General features: G+C 46.2%; 1 protein-coding gene across 1 annotated transcript in view; it reads left to right on the forward strand.

The window, feature by feature from the left end:
• Positions 1-17768, forward strand: part of LOC130119145 (ABI gene family member 3-like) — a 28116-nt gene extending 10348 nt beyond the window's left edge. The window contains exons 5-10 of the mRNA XM_056287562.1: positions 4767-5056; positions 7959-8081; positions 12198-12329; positions 15457-15552; positions 15731-15856; positions 17009-17768. Coding sequence (XP_056143537.1) covers positions 4767-5056; positions 7959-8081; positions 12198-12329; positions 15457-15552; positions 15731-15856; positions 17009-17172 — 931 coding nt within the window. The 3' untranslated portion in view covers positions 17173-17768. The remainder of the gene's footprint in view (positions 1-4766; positions 5057-7958; positions 8082-12197; positions 12330-15456; positions 15553-15730; positions 15857-17008) is intronic.
• Positions 17769-17993: the final 225 nt, after the last annotated feature.

Below are 17993 nucleotides of genomic sequence, written 5' to 3' on the forward strand. Positions count from 1 at the left end.
TTGTTTTCCGTACTTAAAGAATTTGATTTTGGGGACTATTTTGTATCATGGGTGGGGTTATTGTACAGCGGTTCTGAGTGTTTGGTGAAAGTTGGGTGAGGGTTGAGCCAGCCAATCCCTGTACAGAGGGGGATAAGGCAGGGATGTGCCACCTCAGGCCAGCTGTATAGTCTGGCTATTGAACCTCTGCTGTGTAGGCTAAGAAGTCGTCTCAATGGGCTTTCACTGTCAGACACACAACACAACCTACCTTTGATAGTTTCTGCTTATGTGGATGATTTAAATGTGTTGGTCAGGGATCAGGGGGATGTGCAGGAACTACAGGACAGTCTGGGCTTATATCAGAAGGCTTCATCACCAAAGGTAAACTGGGCAAAGAGTGAGGCCTTACAGGTAGGACAGTGGAGAGAGAGAGGGCAGCACCTTGTTTGCCTGCAGGTCTGCAGTGGGGGAGAAGAAGGATAAAGGATTTCAGGGTATTTTTAGGCCAAGAGGATTATCAGAGGCAGAATTGGGAGGGTGTGATGGAGAAAGTGTGTGCCAAGTTGTCTAAATGGAAATGGTAGCCAACCCAGTTGTTGTATAGGGGCTGTGTTTTGATTGGCAATAACTTGATTGTCTCAATACTGTGGCAGAGGCTGATTGTTCTACCTCCACCAAGAGGTCTGACTGAAGATGTTCCGCAGGCTATAGTGGACTTTTTCTGGTCAGGGCAGCACTGGATCCAAGCCCCTGCCTTATAATTGCCAGTGGAAGAAGAAGGACAGGATCTTGTGGACATTACCACTCGAGTGATGGCCTTTAGGGTTGAAGACCCCACAGAGACTGCTTTATCACTGTGGTGTGCGGTGGCTAGACACAGCCACGCTCATCCTGCGGACAACTGGTTGTCTAGGGTAAAGTAAGCAACTGTTTCTGCTGAGGCAGGAGGAGGCAGATCTTACAGGTCTGTTGCCTTTCTACACCTCTGTCCTGGATGCATGGAAGATCCTGAAGGCCTCCAGGGAGCCTGCTGTTATGCCTGGTCTGTGACTGTTTGAGAAGCCACTGTTTTGCAACAGCTTCATTCAGGCCCGGACCCTGTCCTCAGCCAGCATAAGATCTTCTCTGAAGGAGGCCGGATGTGTGAAGCTGGGACATCTGCTGACACCCACGGGGACCCTGCAACAACGCACCAAAGTCAGACCCAGGTTGATGAGTCATATTATTGAGGCGGTGTATGCATCACTTGCAGAGTACCTGGGGATATTTATGATGGAGAACTGTGAGCTAGCTGGCCTTTGGGAGGAGGATGTGGATTATTCCTCCGTTCCTTTGTAAGAAGCTGTCATTTGGAGAGTTCTCATCTTTTGAATATGTGTCGTTTAAAATGGAATGAAATGCTCTCCATGTATTCTATATATAGTCATATACAGGCCACAAAAATACTCTCCACATTTCCTTAATGATTTTACTGAGATGCTTTCAATTATCTGCACTGAATCTGACTGTGTAGTCATCACGGGTGATTTTAATGTACACATAGATAATGTTAGTGACAAAAATACCATAGAACTTACGGCCATACTTAACACGTTTGATCTGTCTCAACATGTGAAAGGGCCGACCCATATGAGGAGACACACTCTAGATTTGGTTATTATTTCTAAGGGTGTTAACATTTCAAATGTCACTGTACTTGATGCTGCTTTATCAGATCATCTTTGTGTATTCTTTGATCTGTCTATTGTACCAAAAAACAACATAAGATCTGAAACTGATAAAAAAAGGTACATTGATGAGAATACCAGAACTCTTTTTATGGAAGCCGGCAAATGTGAAACTGTTCCTTCCAGCTTCAAATCATGTTGATGATCTACTGAATTCTTTCAATTCTAAAATTATGAATGTAATTGATGCCATTGCTCCTACTAAGATTAAATCAATCACTAGTAAGCAAAGGGCACCATGGAGAAACACTCAATCTGTAAGGGCCCAGAAAAGGGAGCGCTGGAAGGCAGAGCAGAAATGGCGTAAATCAAGCCTTCAAATTCACTTTGAAATGTATAAAGAAAAACTACATACTTATAGTCTGAACTTGCAAAGTGCTAGGGAATAATTCTTCTCTGAGATAATCAACAACAACACGAATAATTCACACATCTTATTTACCACTGTTGACAGGTTAACTAACCCTCTGGTTCCAATATCACCTGAATTAGTTTCTACAAGCAAGTGTAGTGAGTTTGCATCATTTTTTAATAAGAAGATACAAGATACCAGACTTTCTATGAACTCCTCAATGACAAACATAAAAGCATCACTACTGCGGTCTTCCAGAACCAATTTAGTAGATATGACTGAATTTATTCCCATTGACGAGAAAACTCTCGAAGAAATTGTTTCAAATCTTAATTCATCTACCTGCTGTCTTGATGTTTTACCCTCTAGCTTCCTTAAAAAAAGTTTTGAGCAGCCTGGCGAAGGAGCTAATACTTGTAGTCAATAACTCTTTCCAATCTGGCATTTTCCCAAAGGCTTTAAAAACTGCAGTCATTAAACCTCTCCTAAAGAAGCACAGTCTTGATGCTACTGTATTAAATAACTATCGACCTATATCAAACTTACCATGCTTAGGTAAAGTGATTGAAAAAGTGGTTTATCAACAACTTAGTAACTTTTTAACATTGAACAATTGCTTTGATATATTCCAGTCAGGATTTTGGCCCCATCATAGCACTGAGACTGCACTCATAAAGGTACTAAACTACATCCACCTGAACAATGACTTTGGCAAAGTCTCTGTTTTAGTACTGTTTGATCTTAGTGCCGCTTTTGACACTGTGGACCATACAATTCTATTACAACGATTAGAAAATTGGGTGGGACTCTCTGGGACTGTCCTTAAATGGTTCAAGTCATATCTTCATGAGAGAAAATATTTTGTTTCCATTGGAAACTGTGGGTCTGAGCAGATGGCCATGACTAGCGGGGTTCCACAGGGGTCCATTTTAGTTCCTCTTTTGTTCAATCTGTATATTTTAGGCCAAATCCTACAAAACAATAAAGTATCCTACCATAATTATGTAGATGACATGCAAATTTAAATATCACTGAAACCAGGTGACTATGGACCTATTGAATCTCTGTGCCGCTGAATTAAACAAATCAGTGACTGGATGCGTCAACATTTTCTCCAACTAAATAGGAACAAGACCGAGATAATTGTCTTTGGGGCACAGAAAGAATGACAGAATGTCGACTGTCATCTTGAGTCCCTGTCTCTCATAACTAAGAGTCAAACAAGAAATCTTAGCATTATCCTGGACTTAGATTTAAATTTTAATAGCCACATCAAATCGGTAACCTCATCAGCCTACTACCACCTAAAAAATATTGCTAGAGTCAGAGACATGATGTCCAAACAAGATCTCGAAAGGCTTACCCATGCTTTCATTTCCAGTAGATGAGATTATTCCAACGGTCTGTTCACAGGTTTGTCAAAAAAAAGCTATTCAGCAACTCCAACGTATTCAGAATGCCGCTGCTAGGGTCCTAACGAAGACTAGGAAATATGATCACATTACACCAGTCCTAAAATCCTTACACTGGTTACCAGTGACTCAGAGAATTGATTTCAAAGTACTGCTGCTTGTTTATAAATCACTTTGTGGCTCTGGGCCCAAATACATCTCTGACATGCTTGTGTCATATGAACCTTCTAGGATCCTTAGGTCATCTGGGGATGGCCTATAGGCTGTCCCAAGAGATAGAATAAAACACGGTGAGGCAGCAATTTATTATCATCCTACACAGACCTGGAATAACCTCCCAGATGATATCAGACAAGCTCTGACCCTGACCACTTTTAAATCAAAGTTGAAAACCTTCCTATTTTGTACTGCTTACCTTGCCCTGTAAATTTTTTTAGCTAAATAGCCTTAACTTAACTAGTTTACTTTTAAGTCTTTTATCCTTTGTATTTTTTGTCTGTACATTTGCACTTTTTTTTGCACCTGTACAAGCTACCGGTTGAAAAACGGTCAGCTGACCTACAGTGGAGGATTGTGCACGGAGGGATAGCTACGAACAGACACAGAGCACACCTGGATCCTGACCACAGTGCTCACAGTGTAAAACTCTAATGCATTTATTTGTCCAGTGCCCTAGGTTGGTGGGTGTGTTTGATTTGCTAAGGGGCTGGTTTTTGGGCTGGGGGGGGGGGGGCTTTTTCTTTTCAGTTGTTCGTGTATGGTCCCAAATACCTAGCTAGGAAGAAAAGTACACAAACAATTATAAATTTCATATTAGCCACTGCTAAGTTATCCATCTGGCTGAGCTGTAAGAACCAGGCTCGGGCGGTGGGCTGTGTGGACCCTGTGCAGGTTCTTAAAGGTCTGTTGAAGGCTCGGCTCAAGGTGGAGTATTCCTACTACAAAATGGTAGACAATTTAGAGGCTTTCAGCCTTAAATTGGCAGTAGGGGCAGTATTGTGCTCAGTGGGAGATGACGAAGACCTGGTTTTCTGTTTCTAATTTGTGTAACAAGGGTGAACCCTGGCTGTATATTTGGCTTATGTTTTTTTCTTATTATTATTGTGTAAATTGAATGAATAAATGAATTATAATAAGATGTATATGTTTGAATATCAGCTGTTGGACTGAATAAATGTGCTTTTGAAAATCAAATCAAATCTCTTTCCCTCACGTTCTGTCTGTCTCTTTCCCTCTCTCTTTCTGTCTGTCTCTGTCTCTCTCTTTCTGTCTGTCTCTGTCTCCCTCTCTCAGCTCTAGTTTTGGGAGGCCTGTAGCTCCGCCGACAGTTCCAAATTGGCCAGTCTACTCAGATAGTGAACTCATCGCCGCACTGCTGGATGATGCCCCGCCTCCTCCCCCTCCGCTCAATGAGGAGGTCAATGACACTCCAGCCCCTCCTCCCCCTCCTCCTGATTCGTCCATGGAACTGGCGGCACTGCCAACTCCAGAAACGTTGCCCAATCCCAGCACTGCTTCCTTTGCACCTCCCCCTGCCCCGCCTCCTCCTCCCCCAATGGCCCCACCCATCAGCCTGGAGACGGGTAAGGAGAAAAAAAAACATACTATTTGATCTGTCTATCCGTTTATCTTTCTGTCCATACATTAGACTGCCATTGACTTGTGAACGTTGGACTGAACCTATTTTGGCTGACAGGTTATTAGGCTAGTGAGCTGTGATTGGTCAGTTGGATGAGTGACAGTCCTGAGCTGAGCTTCTTTCTTTAATTTCACTCCATCCTCATATGATGAGTGAATTGGATTCATTTTCTAACATCCATCCATTATCCAAACCGCATGATCACCGGGATGCTAGAGCCTATCCCAGCAGTCATTGGGCAGCAGGCGGGGAGACACCCTGGACAGGCTGCCAGTCCATCACAGGGATTTTCTAATATCTGCAGTCCAAATGACATGGTCCTACATGTCGGTTGTAGCAGCCTTTACACTAGCATGACAGCAAAAAACAGCAGTCACATCTAAAACTAATGCACCATTAACTACTGGAACTGCTCCGTCACATCTCCAGTCAGACAATTTATTCCCTGTTCAGCAGATCTGTGATCTGCGTTAACCCCAACTGGTTATTCTGAAGGTAAAAAGTAAAGAAATGAAGGTAAACTGTACTAGCATCTCTGTAATAATCTATAACCTATAATGTTTTGATGCTCAATAATCCAGCTAAAAACATCCTAGAAGGTTGAATCAGTTCATCCGGACACAATGTTTACTGAGAGAAACACTTCATCATCATCATCTGAGTGACCTCTTCAGTCTCACCTGACTGCAGGTACCCTCACCCTTATATATAAACAATACAGTGACTGCAGGTACCCCCACTCTTATAAACAATACAGTGGCATAATGACCCAAAGCAACAACCAGTTTCATATGCAAAAATGGGTGTGACCATTAACTAGAGTTTCAGTGGCCATGTGTACTATTCACAGAGGGTTGGAGAATAGTTGCAATCACAGCATTGTAAGATGGTGACAGATGTACTCTTACCCCCCCCCCCTCGGTTCAGGAATGGTCGTTCCCTCTTCACATAGATGGTCTCTTTAACTCCCCGTTCACATGAGCGTTCCTCCCTAACAAGGATGTGCACATCCTCATCCCTGAAAGAGTGGCCACTGGCCTGTAGATGGTGTAGACTGGGGAGTCCTGGCCTGATGTGTTAGCTCTCCAGCAGCCGGGGCAGGAGAGAAATCCCACATTAAACAGGTCCTGGTTAAGTGTGGTTATCCTAACTGGGAGTTTGTCAAAGCCAGGAAGACCCCAAACAGTGCACCAGCCGATGTAAGAGATGAGAAGGACAACAGCTGTCTAATGTAAGCCAGTGGTGATTCTGTATGTGGTGGGAGTGGCGGAAAAGCTGAGATGCATATTTTCCGAACACCACGTCTCAGCTGCTTTCAAACCCCAAAACACGTTGTACCAGAAGTTGGTCCACCCCAAGGACCAGGTCCCCCCAGCACAACCAGAGCAATATAGTGTAGCTGTTAAGTACCAGGAGGATTGTCCTGACTTGTATATTGGGGAAACCAAACAGACGCTGGCCAAGAGGATGACACAGGAGAGCTAACACGTCAGACCAGGACTCCACAGTCCACACCATCTACAGACCAGGACTCCACAGTCCACACCATCTACAGACCAGGACTCCACAGTCCACACCAGCTACAGACCAGGACTCCACAGTCTACAACATCTACAGGCCAGGACTCCACAGTCTACACCATCTACAGACCAGGACTCCACAGTCTACACCATCCACAGACCAGGACTCCACAGTCTACACCATCTACAGGCCAGGACTCCACAGTCTACACCAGCTACAGACCAGGACTCCACAGTCCACACCATCTACAGGCCAGGACTCCACAGTCTACACCAGCTACAGACCAGGACTCCACAGTCTACACCAGCTACAGGCCAGGACTCCACAGTCTACACCAGCTACAGACCAGGACTCCACAGGGTGGGGGTACCTGCAGTCACTGTATTGTTTATAAGGGTGGGGTACCTGCAGTCACTGTATTGTTTATAAGGGTGGGGGGTACCTGCAGTCACTGTATTGTTTATAAGGGTGGGGTACCTGCAGTCACTGTATTGTTTATAAGGGTGGGGGGTACCTGCAGTCACTGTATTGTTTATAAGGGTGGGGGTACCTGCAGTCACTGTATTGTTTATAAGGGTGGGGTACCTGCAGTCACTGTATTGTTTGTAAGGGTGGGGTACCTGCAGTCACTGTATTGTTTATAAGGGTGGGGGTACCTGCAGTCACTGTATTGTTTGTAAGGGTGGGGGGTACCTTCAGTCACTGTATTGCTTGTAAGGGTGGGGGTACCTGCAGTCAGGTGAGACTGAAGAGGTCACTTAGGTGATGATGATGATGATGATGATGATGAGGATGAAGTGTTTCTGTCAGTAAACACTGTGTTCGGATGAACTGATTCAACCTTCTTTGATATAATCTATAATCTTTCACTCATAATCTGTAATCTGTGATCTATAATCTACAACCTCATTTTGTAAGAGAAGGTAAAGGAAAGTTGGCAGTGATGTGTTAAATCCTTTGCACACCAAATCTGAAAATTTTACGTCCATTTTTAAAAAACGTGTCATTTTGTCTCCAAATGTCCTCAGACAGTCTTTACCGACGGACGTGAGAAACAAGCTGTTTTGAGGACATTATGACAGATGACATGGTCAGAGTTGGCTTGTAGACTTAGAGGACAAAATGGAGGTGAAAAGCAGACTTGGTGTGCGAAGGCCTTTAGATCCTTTGTTGTGTTGGTGAAGTTGTGCAATCGGTGTTGTTTCTCACCTCATTTGCTGCGTTTCAACTTCACCAAAAAGAAGCGCGCCATCGACACAATGAAGGCCAGGGATTGGTTGAAGTGGATGACGTCATGATGATGTCACATCTCTCACTTTCATCAGTGATAGAGGAGAATGGTGTTTCCCCCCCTCCTCCTCCTCCCTTCGATGATGTCATCCCTCTTCCATCCAATGAGGACCTGGAAATGCCAGCTCCGCCTCCTCCCCCAAGTCAGGAAGTGGAAGGTTAGCAGCTACTCTTATCTGCCGGGTTATCTGTCTGTCTGTCCGTCCTTCTGTCTATGTTTATCTGTCTTATTTTCTCTCCCTTTTTTTATTTTTTGGATTTTCTTTCCCCCTTTTTCTCCCCAATTGTATCCGGCCAATTACCCCACTCTTCCGAGCCATCCTATTTGCTGCTCCACCCCCTCTGCTGATCCGGGGAGGGCTGTAGACTACCACGTCTCTTCCGATCCATGTGGAGTCGCCAGCCGCTTCTTTTCACCTGACAGTGAGGAGTTTCACCAGGGGGATGTAGGACGTGGGAGGGTCCCGCTTTCCCCACCAGTGCCCCCTCCCCCCCGCCTCCAACAGGTGCCCCGACTGACCAGAGGAGGCGCTAGTGCAGCAACCAGGACACATGCCCACAGCCGACTTCCCACCCACAGAAACGGCCAATTGTGTCTGTAGGGACGCTCGACCAAGCCGCAGGTAACACGAGGATTCGAACAGGCGATCCCCGTGTTGGCAGGCCACCGAATAGACCGCTACACCACCCGGACACCCCCCTTTGTCGCTGTTAATCTGTTTATCTGCTAATCAACAGTGTATCTATCTGTCTGTCTATATTTATGTCTTGTTTATGTCTGTCTGTCTGTCTGTCTGTCTGTCTGTCTGTCTGTCTGTCTGTCTGTCTGTCTGTCTGTCTGTCTGTCCACAGTGGGTATGAAGGTCTACTCAGCCCTGCTAACACGGCAGCTTTGTGTGATGTAGAAAATGAAACCAGGATAAATCACATCAGAACTTTTTCCACCCTTCATGTGAAATTCAAACCTATAAAGATAAAGTAAAAAACCATCAGAAACATTTTAGGGGAAAACAAAATAAATACCAAACTTACAGTAACCTGAATATATAACTGTGGACACCCCCTTCGCGTTAAGGCGTTACCAGGGAAAGCGAAGGGTGGAGGAATCTGCTTCTACATAACTGAAGGTTGGTGAACAGATGTCACAGGGTTGAGTAAATACTGCAGCCTGAACTTGGAGTCATTGTTCATAAACTGTAGGCCATTTAATTCCCTGCGGGACTTTTCATCCTTCATCCTGGTCGGTGTTTACATCCCACCCAGGCCAGTGGGAATGACACACTGCAAACCCTGGCCCACCAGATTACCGGCTTGGAACAAAAACATGAAGACTCACTTGTCACTCGGGGACTTTAACAGAGCAAAATTAAACCACGGGCTCCCAAAATACAGACCGCATATTGATTGTCCCACCGCGGAAAATACCACACTGGACCACTGCTACACAATTCATAAAGATGCATATCGCTGTGTCCCCTGGGCAGCTTTGGGCACTCTGATCACTGCTTGGCTCATCTTATTCCAACCTACAGGCAGAAACTGGAAACTGCAAAGCCTGTAGTTAAAACAGTGAAGAAATGGCCCACCAAGGCAAAGCAGGAACTGCAAGACTGTTTTGACTGCACCGATTGGAGTGTATTTGAAGCAGCAACTGGCAACCCGGACGAAGTGATTGGCACTGTGACATCTTACATCCGCTTTTGTGAAGACATGTGTGCCTACCAAGACCTTCTGCACAAACAACAATAACAAGCCATGGTTCACAGCCAAACTAAGACAACTTCAGCAGGCCAAGCAGGATGCCTACAGCAGTGGGGTTAGAGCCCTGTACAAGCAAGCCAGAAATTCACCGACGAAGGAGATCAGAGTGGCTAAAAGAAGCTACACTGAAAAACTAAAAAACAAGTTTTCAGCCAACGACCCTATGTCAGTGTGGAGTGGCCTACAAGACATCAACAACTACAGAAGACCATCCCCCATGCTGAGGCAAACAAGACCTGGCTGACAACCTGAATGTCTCCATCGTAGATTTGAGAGAAACAAATTCACACCCCTCACCCCCTTCAGCCCAACGACCGCAGCCCCCATCACACCTCTGGCAACCCCCCCCCCAAATGCTCAGACTGCTACATGTAGAGGATGTAAGCCAGCTTTTCCAGAGAGAGAAGACCAGAAAAGCACCGGGTTCAGATGGTGTCTCCCCATCCTGTCTTAAAGCCTGTGCTGACCAACTGGCTCCAATCTTCATTCAGACCTTTATCAGATCCCTGGATCTGTGTGAAGTCCACTCCTGCTTCAAATGCTCCACCATCATCCCAGTCCCAAAGAAACTCTCCATCACAGGACTGAATGACTACAGGTCCATCGCTCTGATATCTGTGGTCATGAAGACTTTCAAACGACTGGTGTTGGCCCACCTGTAGAATGTCATAGGACACCTGCTGGACCTTCTGCAGTTTGCCTAGTGCACAAAGAGGTCAGTGGATGATGCAGTCAACAAGTGACTCCACTACATCCTGCAACACCTTGACTTCCCAGCAACATATGAAAGGATCCTGTTTGTGAACTTCAGCTTGGCATTCAACACCATCATTCAAGTGATCCTCTCCTCCAAATTCTCCCCGGCTCACTGTATCTCCCACCAACTATCAGTGGATCACCAGCTTTATGACAGACAGAGAACAGCAGGTGAGGCTAGGGAAGTCACTTCTGGTGTACAGACAGTCAGCACTGGTGCCCCCTAGGGATCTGTCCTCTCCCCACTGCTCTTCTCCCGCTACACCAATGATCGCACCTCCAAGGACCCAGGTGTTAAACTACTGAAGTTTGCAGGTGACACTATGATCATCGGCCCATCTGCACTTATTTGCGGGGGGGGGGGGGGGGTTGAGCAGAGATGAAAATGCTCAAGACTGTGGAGCTGAGAGTAAACTTCAGGAGACACCCCTCAGTTCTGCTCCCCCTCACAATATTCAACAACCCTGTGTCAACCGTAGAGACCTTCCAGTTTCTGGGAACTACCATTTCCAAAGACCTGAAGTAGGAGATCAACATCAACTCCATCCTCAAAAAGGCCCAGCAGAGGATGTTCTTTCTTATACAATTGAGAAAATTTGGTCTGCCACAGTGCATATCTTCTCTCCAGTGCATACACCAGTGCGGTATGCACTGGAGAGAAGAGGAATGAAAGGCAGTAGGAGCAAGATGGAATACATATGCGTGAATGAGAGGGAGGACAGTGGAATGGTGAGGATGCAAGGAGTGGAGGTGATGAAGGTGTATGAGTTTAAATACTTGGGGTCAACTGTCCAAAGTAATGGGGAATGCAGAAGAGAGGCGAAGAAGAGATTGAAGGCAGGGTGGAGTGGGTGGAGAAGAGTGTCTGGAGGGATTGGTGACAGAAGGGTACCAGCAAGAGTTAAAGGGAAGGTTTACAAGATGGTAGTGAGACCAGCTATGTTATATGGTTTGGAGACAGTGGCACTGATGAAAAGACAGGAGGAGGAGCTGGAGGTGGCAGAGTTGAAGATGATAAGATTTTAACTGGGAGTGATGAAGAAGGACAGGATTAGGAACATGTATATTAGAGGGACAGCTCAGGTTGGACGGTTTGGAGACAAAGCAAGAGAGACAAGACTGAGATAGTTTGGACAAGTGTGGAGGAGAGATGCTGGGTATATTGGGAGAAGGATGCTGAATATGGAGCTGCCAGGGAAGAGGAGAAGAGGAAGGCCAAAGAGGAGGTTTATGGATGTGGTGAGGGAGGACATGAAGGTGGCTGGTGTGACAGAGGAAGATGCAGAGGACAGGAAGAGATGGAAACGAATGATCTACTGTGGCGCCCCCTAAGGGAAGCAGCCGAAAGTAGTAGTAGTTGTAGTAGTCATCATTTTTTTATATCACAAAAGCCAACCATTTATACAGGGGTGTGTAGATGTTTTATATCCACTATATATATTTGTTTATCTGTCTGTCTGATTGTCTTTTGGTTTCTGTTCATCTGCCTTTCTATTTGTCTGCCTGTCTGTTCCATTTGTCACTTTTGCTTGCCGGCTATCTCTTGTTCTCTTCCTTGCACTCTCTCTCTCTCTCTCTCTCTCTCTCTCTCTCTCTCTCTCTCTCTCTTCTCTCTCTCTCTCTCTCTCTCTCTCTCTCTCTCTCTCTCTCTCTCTCTCTCTCTCTCTCTCTCTCTCTCTCTCTCTCTCTCACTCTCTCTCTCTCTCTCTCTCTCTCTCTCTCTCTCTCTCTCTCTCTCTCTCACTTTTCTTTTCCAGCTCTTGTGTCCAGGAGGAGCAGGGTTCGTCGCCCGCCCCCCAGCACTCGCTCTGTCTCTCTGCGGGTCCGCTCTGGCCCCGCCTCCCGCTGCCGCCACACTCGCTCCCTCTTCCTGCCCTCCATCCAATCACGTAAGCCAGTAGATTACTGCTGTCCAATCAAGGTTCAGTAGCTCAGCTGGGTGGGACTGTAGCGACGCATCCATACAATCAAACCAGGTTGACCTTGTTTACGCTGTCTAGACTCTGGTGCAGTAGTCAGTCTAATGCCTAATAGGGAGGTGTTATGTGTCTAGACTCTGGTGCAATAGTCAGTCTAACACCTAACAGGGGGGTGGTATGTGTCTAGACTCTGGTGCAGTAGTCAGTCTAACACCTAATAGGGAGGTGGTATGTGTCTAGACTCTGGTGCAGTAGTCAGTCTAACACCTAACAGGGGGGTGGTATGTGTCTAGCCTCTCGTGCAGTAGTCAGTCTAACACCTAACAGGGGGGTGGTATGTGTCTAGACTCTGGTGCAGTAGTCAGTCTAACACCTAATAGGGAGGTGGTATGTGTTTAGACTCTGGTGCAGTAGTCAGTCTAACACCTAATAGGGAGGTGGTATGTGTCTAGACTCTGGTGCAGTAGTCAGTCTAACACCTAATAGGGAGGTGTTATGTGTCTAGACTCTGGTGCAGTAGTCAGTCTAACACCTAATAGGGAGGTGGTATGTGTCTAGACACTGGTGCAGTAGTCAGTCTAACACCTAATAGGGAGGTGGTATGTGTCTAGACTCTGGTGCAAGAGTCAGTCTAACACCTAACAAGGAGGTGGTATGTGTCTAGACTCTGGTGCAAGAGTCAGTCTAACACCTAACAGGGAGGTGGTATGTGTCTAGACTCTGGTGCAGTAGTCAGTCTAACACCTAACAGGGGGGTGGTATGTGTCTAGACTCTGGTGCAGTAGTCAGTCTAACACCTAACAAGGAGGTGGTATGTGTCTAGACTCTGGTGCAGGAGTCAGTCTAACACCTAACAGGGAGGTGGTATGTGTCTAGACTCTGGTGCAGTAGTCAGTCTAACATCTAATAGGGAGGTGGTATGTGTCTAGACTCTGGTGCAGTAGTCAGTCTAACACCTAATAGGGAGGTGGTATGTGTCTAGACTCTGGTGCAGGAGTCAGTCTAACACCTAACAGGGAGGTGGTATGTGTCTAGACTCTGGTGCAGTAGTCAGTCTAACACCTAACAGGGAGGTGGTATGTGTCTAGACTCTGGTGCAGTAGTCAGTCTAACACCTAACAAGGAGGTGGTATGTGTCTAGACTCTGGTGCAGGAGTCAGTCTAACACCTAACAGGGAGGTGGTATGTGTCTAGACTCTGGTGCAGTAGTCAGTCTAACACCTAACAGGGAGGTGGTATGTGTCTAGACTCTGGTGCAGTAGTCAGTCTAACATCTAATAGGGAGGTGTTATGTGTCTAGACTCTGGTGCAGTAGTCAGTCTAACACCTAATAGGGAGGTGGTATGTGTCTAGACTCTGGTGCAGTAGTCAGTCTAACACCTAATAGGGAGGTGGTATGTGTCTAGACTCTGGTGCAAGAGTCAGTCTAACACCTAACAAGGAGGTGGTATGTGTCTAGACTCTGGTGCAAGAGTCAGTCTAACACCTAACAGGGAGGTGGTATGTGTCTAGACTCTGGTGCAGTAGTCAGTCTAACACCTAACAGGGGGGTGGTATGTGTCTAGACTCTGGTGCAGTAGTCAGTCTAACACCTAACAAGGAGGTGGTATGTGTCTAGACTCTGGTGCAGGAGTCAGTCTAACACCTAACAGGGAGGTGGTATGTGTCTAGACTCTGGTGCAGTAGTCAGTCTAACATCTAATAGGGAGGTGGTATGTGTCTAGACTCTGGTGCAGTAGTCAGTCTAACACCTAATAGGGAGGTGGTATGTGTCTAGACTCTGGTGCAGGAGTCAGTCTAACACCTAACAGGGGGGTGGTATGTGTCTAGACTCTGGTGCAGTAGTCAGTCTAACACCTAACAAGGAGGTGGTATGTGTCTAGACTCTGGTGCAGGAGTCAGTCTAACACCTAACAAGGAGGTGGTATGTGTCTAGACTCCGGTGCAGGAGTCAGTCTGACACTTAACATGGAGGAGGTATGTGTCTAGACTCTGGTGCAAGACTCAGTCTAACACCAGAGTCCTCCTGGTCTCTGCTCCACCCCCTCTGTTGATCCAGGGAGGGCTGCAGACTACCACATGTCTCCTCTGATACATGTGGAGTCACCAGCTGCTTATTTTCACCTGACAGTGAGGAGTTTCACCAGGAGGACGTAGCGTGTCGGAGGATCACGCTATTCCCCCAATCCCCCCCCCCGAACAGGCGCCCTGACTGACCAGAGGAGGCGCTAGTGCAGCCACCAGGGCACATACCCACATCCAGCTTCCCACCCGCAGACACAGCCAATTGTGTCTGTAGGGACGCCCGACCAAGCCAGAGGTAACACGGGGATTCGAACCGCCAATCCCCGACTGTCCCCCACCAAACAATGACCCCATAGGTCGTATATACAAGCAGCTTATTACGACCTATAGTTACGTTTTAAAGTTAAGCAACCTCTAGCGGTCGTGCTGTCAATAGCAATCTTAGTTATGATACACAAAACAAAAAAACCCCAAAGCACAGAGGTGAAACGTATCTGTTCATATCTCCTGCCGCCGGTAGGGGCGCTAATTTACGAAACTTTCCTGTGGGTCGTATTATGACCTATGTGGTCGTATGGGTTGGGGGACTTGTAGGGGTGGGGATACCTGCAGTCAGCTGAGACTGACGAAGTCACTTAGATGAGTGATGGAACGTTTCTGTCCCACTAAACGTTGTTTCCAGATGAACTGATTCAACTTCCTGTGCCTGTCGTCAGTGGATACTTTAATTGGACGATATTTGCCTGCTGAGGAAGATTTCTGCTGCAACCTGAGACAAATACTCGAGTATTGCTGCTGGAATGTTAACAGGAAGTAGTATTACTAGCAATGACACCAACAGGTTTCACAGAATTCCCACTTAACCAGCCGTAGTTTGAAGAGGCCTCGTTGCATGTATCTACACTGACTCTGGACCAGCTAGAAAACTACTGTCCAGCCACCCTTAAGCAAGGCACTAAAGCCAACACCACAGCAATGGTAGACTGTGGTTGTAAGTACTGTATGTAAAGCCACACAAACCTCACCCACGCCATGGCCTGTCATCTCTCTCTCTTGCTCTCTCTTTCGTCAGTGATGATTCCGCCCCCTCCTTCCTATCCTCCCCCTGTCCCTCCCCCCTCCTCTTCCACTCCTCGTATCTGCTTACCTGCTCGCCTACAACACCTAGGTAAGACACCACCACACCACACACACATAGCCACACACACACGCGTACACACAAACGATTTAAGTTTCTGATGCTTTGCTGCTCTTTGCTTGTTCCGTACAGCTCTATCCACTGCTCAAGAGAACATGTTCTCAGCCAATCACAGCATTCCCACTAAAACACTGTCCAATCCTGTTAGATCTGGAGATCCCAGCCCCACCCCCTCTTCCACTATTGGACATTGAGGGGACTTTTGATGACATCATGCCACCCCTCCCTCCACCAGTGGACTATGACTCCACCCCTCTGGAATACCTGGAGAAGGGTAAGAAAAAACCTTCAAAAGCTAATAATGATGATGATGTAACGGTAATAATTATGATAATGATATTGAAAATGGCCTCGATGCATTTCTTACATCGACGATCGTCAATATAACACAGCATTATAAAGTAGTTCATTTCAAATTGTGATAGGGAAGGAAAAGGACAGGTGATGTCGCTTTTGTCCACAGTAGATTCTTTTACGGTTTGGGTTGGATGCAACTATAGGACTCTCAGGATAAACACTTTTTGTTTTCGTTTTGTTTTTTTGGATTTCTCACTTTTCTCCCCAATTGTACTTGGCCAATTACCCCACTCCACATCCCGGTCGCTGCTCCACCCCCTCTGCTGATCCGGGGAGGGCTGCAGACTACCACATGCCTCCTCCCATACATGTGGAGTCGCCAGCTGTTTCTTTTCACCTGACAGTGAGGAGTTTCACCAGGGGGACGTAGCACGTGGGAGGATCACGCTATTCCCCCCCCCAGTTCCCCCTCCCCCCCGAGTAGGTGCCCTGATCGACCAGAGGAGGCGCTAGTGTAACGGCCAGGACACATACCCACATCCAGCTTCCCACCCGCAGACACGACCAATTGTGTCTGTAGGGACGTCCGACCAGGCCGGAGGTAACACGGGGATTCGAACCGCCGATCTATGTGTTGGTATACAGAATAGACAGAATAGACAATCACACTACCCGGATGCCTAGGATAAACACATTTTAAAGAGTCAAACTGACAACACCCATAAATCATAGCCGTAAGGAAAAGTAGAAATGAATGAATAGTACTGCCAGCAGTAGTCATAATGCACTATAATTCAGTGCAGCTGGAGGTGCTGTTGCCCCACAGATCCTTGTAGAATTTTAATATTTCCAAACCAACCGCTGTAGGCACCATAGTTTTACAAAACAGCAGCCCGGTTAACACAACGGTTCATTCATACTGAATCAAAAGTGGAACAGGTTGCTGTGATGAACCCTGTAGGCGCTACAGAGCTACCAGGTCATCATGTTCTGTTTTCTCCTGTTTGTCGTTGCCGTTTGTTGTTTGTTTGTCTGCTACTTTGGTCCAAGCTCTTCAAACAGAATAGATACTGCAGATTGCTGTGTATTTGATAACAGTGTTGTGACTGCAGTGCTGTGTCTTTCCTAGTGGTGGCGCTCTACAGCTACGAGGCAGAGAAACCAGACGATCTCTCCTTTAACCAGGGTGACGTCATATACCTGACATGTCGCCATAAGGACGGCTGGTGTGAGGGTATTGTCAACGGCAACCACGGCTTCTTCCCAGAGAACTACGTCCAATCAGCCAGCTAGAGTACTTTTAAAGCTCCGCCTCCTCTGTGGATCCAGGAAGTGGTGTTGTCTTCATTATTTCATTATCTGTTGTTCATTGTAGAAGAGATGATCTGAATGGATTCACATGTTCTGGATCCAGTGTCGGACAAAGTTCAGCTAATTCTCTATCTCTTATCGCCTATGTGTGATGGCTATGCAAAATAGAATCTATAGCTATATCTAATCTATATCTATAAGATCTATATCTAATCTATATCTATAAGATCTATTTCTACGTCTAATCTATAAGATCTAGTTCTATGTCTACAACGACATGTCTAGTTATGGGATGATGTTTGTCATGGTCTAGTTAACATTCATACGGTGATATTAGTTATAGAGTCATGGTCAGTTATAGATTAATATCGTCTAGTTGAGTCTTATTGTGATATTAATTGTAATTAGTGTGTTGTTGTATGTGGCTGTTATTAGCAAAGTAGAAACAATTAAACCTTTACAGCCAACACAAGATGTCATACACACAAACTCACATTTACAGCTACCAGTTGCACGGCTGTGGTCTTTCAGTTTTAGCCGTTTTGATGATGTCTGATGATTAAAGTGATTAACGCGAAAGAAAAACTTGAAGCAGCTTCTGTTTGGACTCAGAAAACATAACGCAGGTGATTTCCGGGTCAAACAGCACGAAGGCACTCCAGGAGAATGAGATGACTGACAGTCTGTCTCTCAAACCAGTCTGGTTAACGTCAAACCAGTTTGTCCTTTTCCAGCTAAACTTACCAAGCAGGAGCCAACATTAGAACATTAGAACTGTTTCAGTTTTCCCAATAAGCAATCTC

Source organism: Lampris incognitus, chromosome 10 (assembly GCF_029633865.1).
Source record: "Lampris incognitus isolate fLamInc1 chromosome 10, fLamInc1.hap2, whole genome shotgun sequence".
NCBI classification, from domain to species: domain Eukaryota; kingdom Metazoa; phylum Chordata; class Actinopteri; order Lampriformes; family Lampridae; genus Lampris; species Lampris incognitus.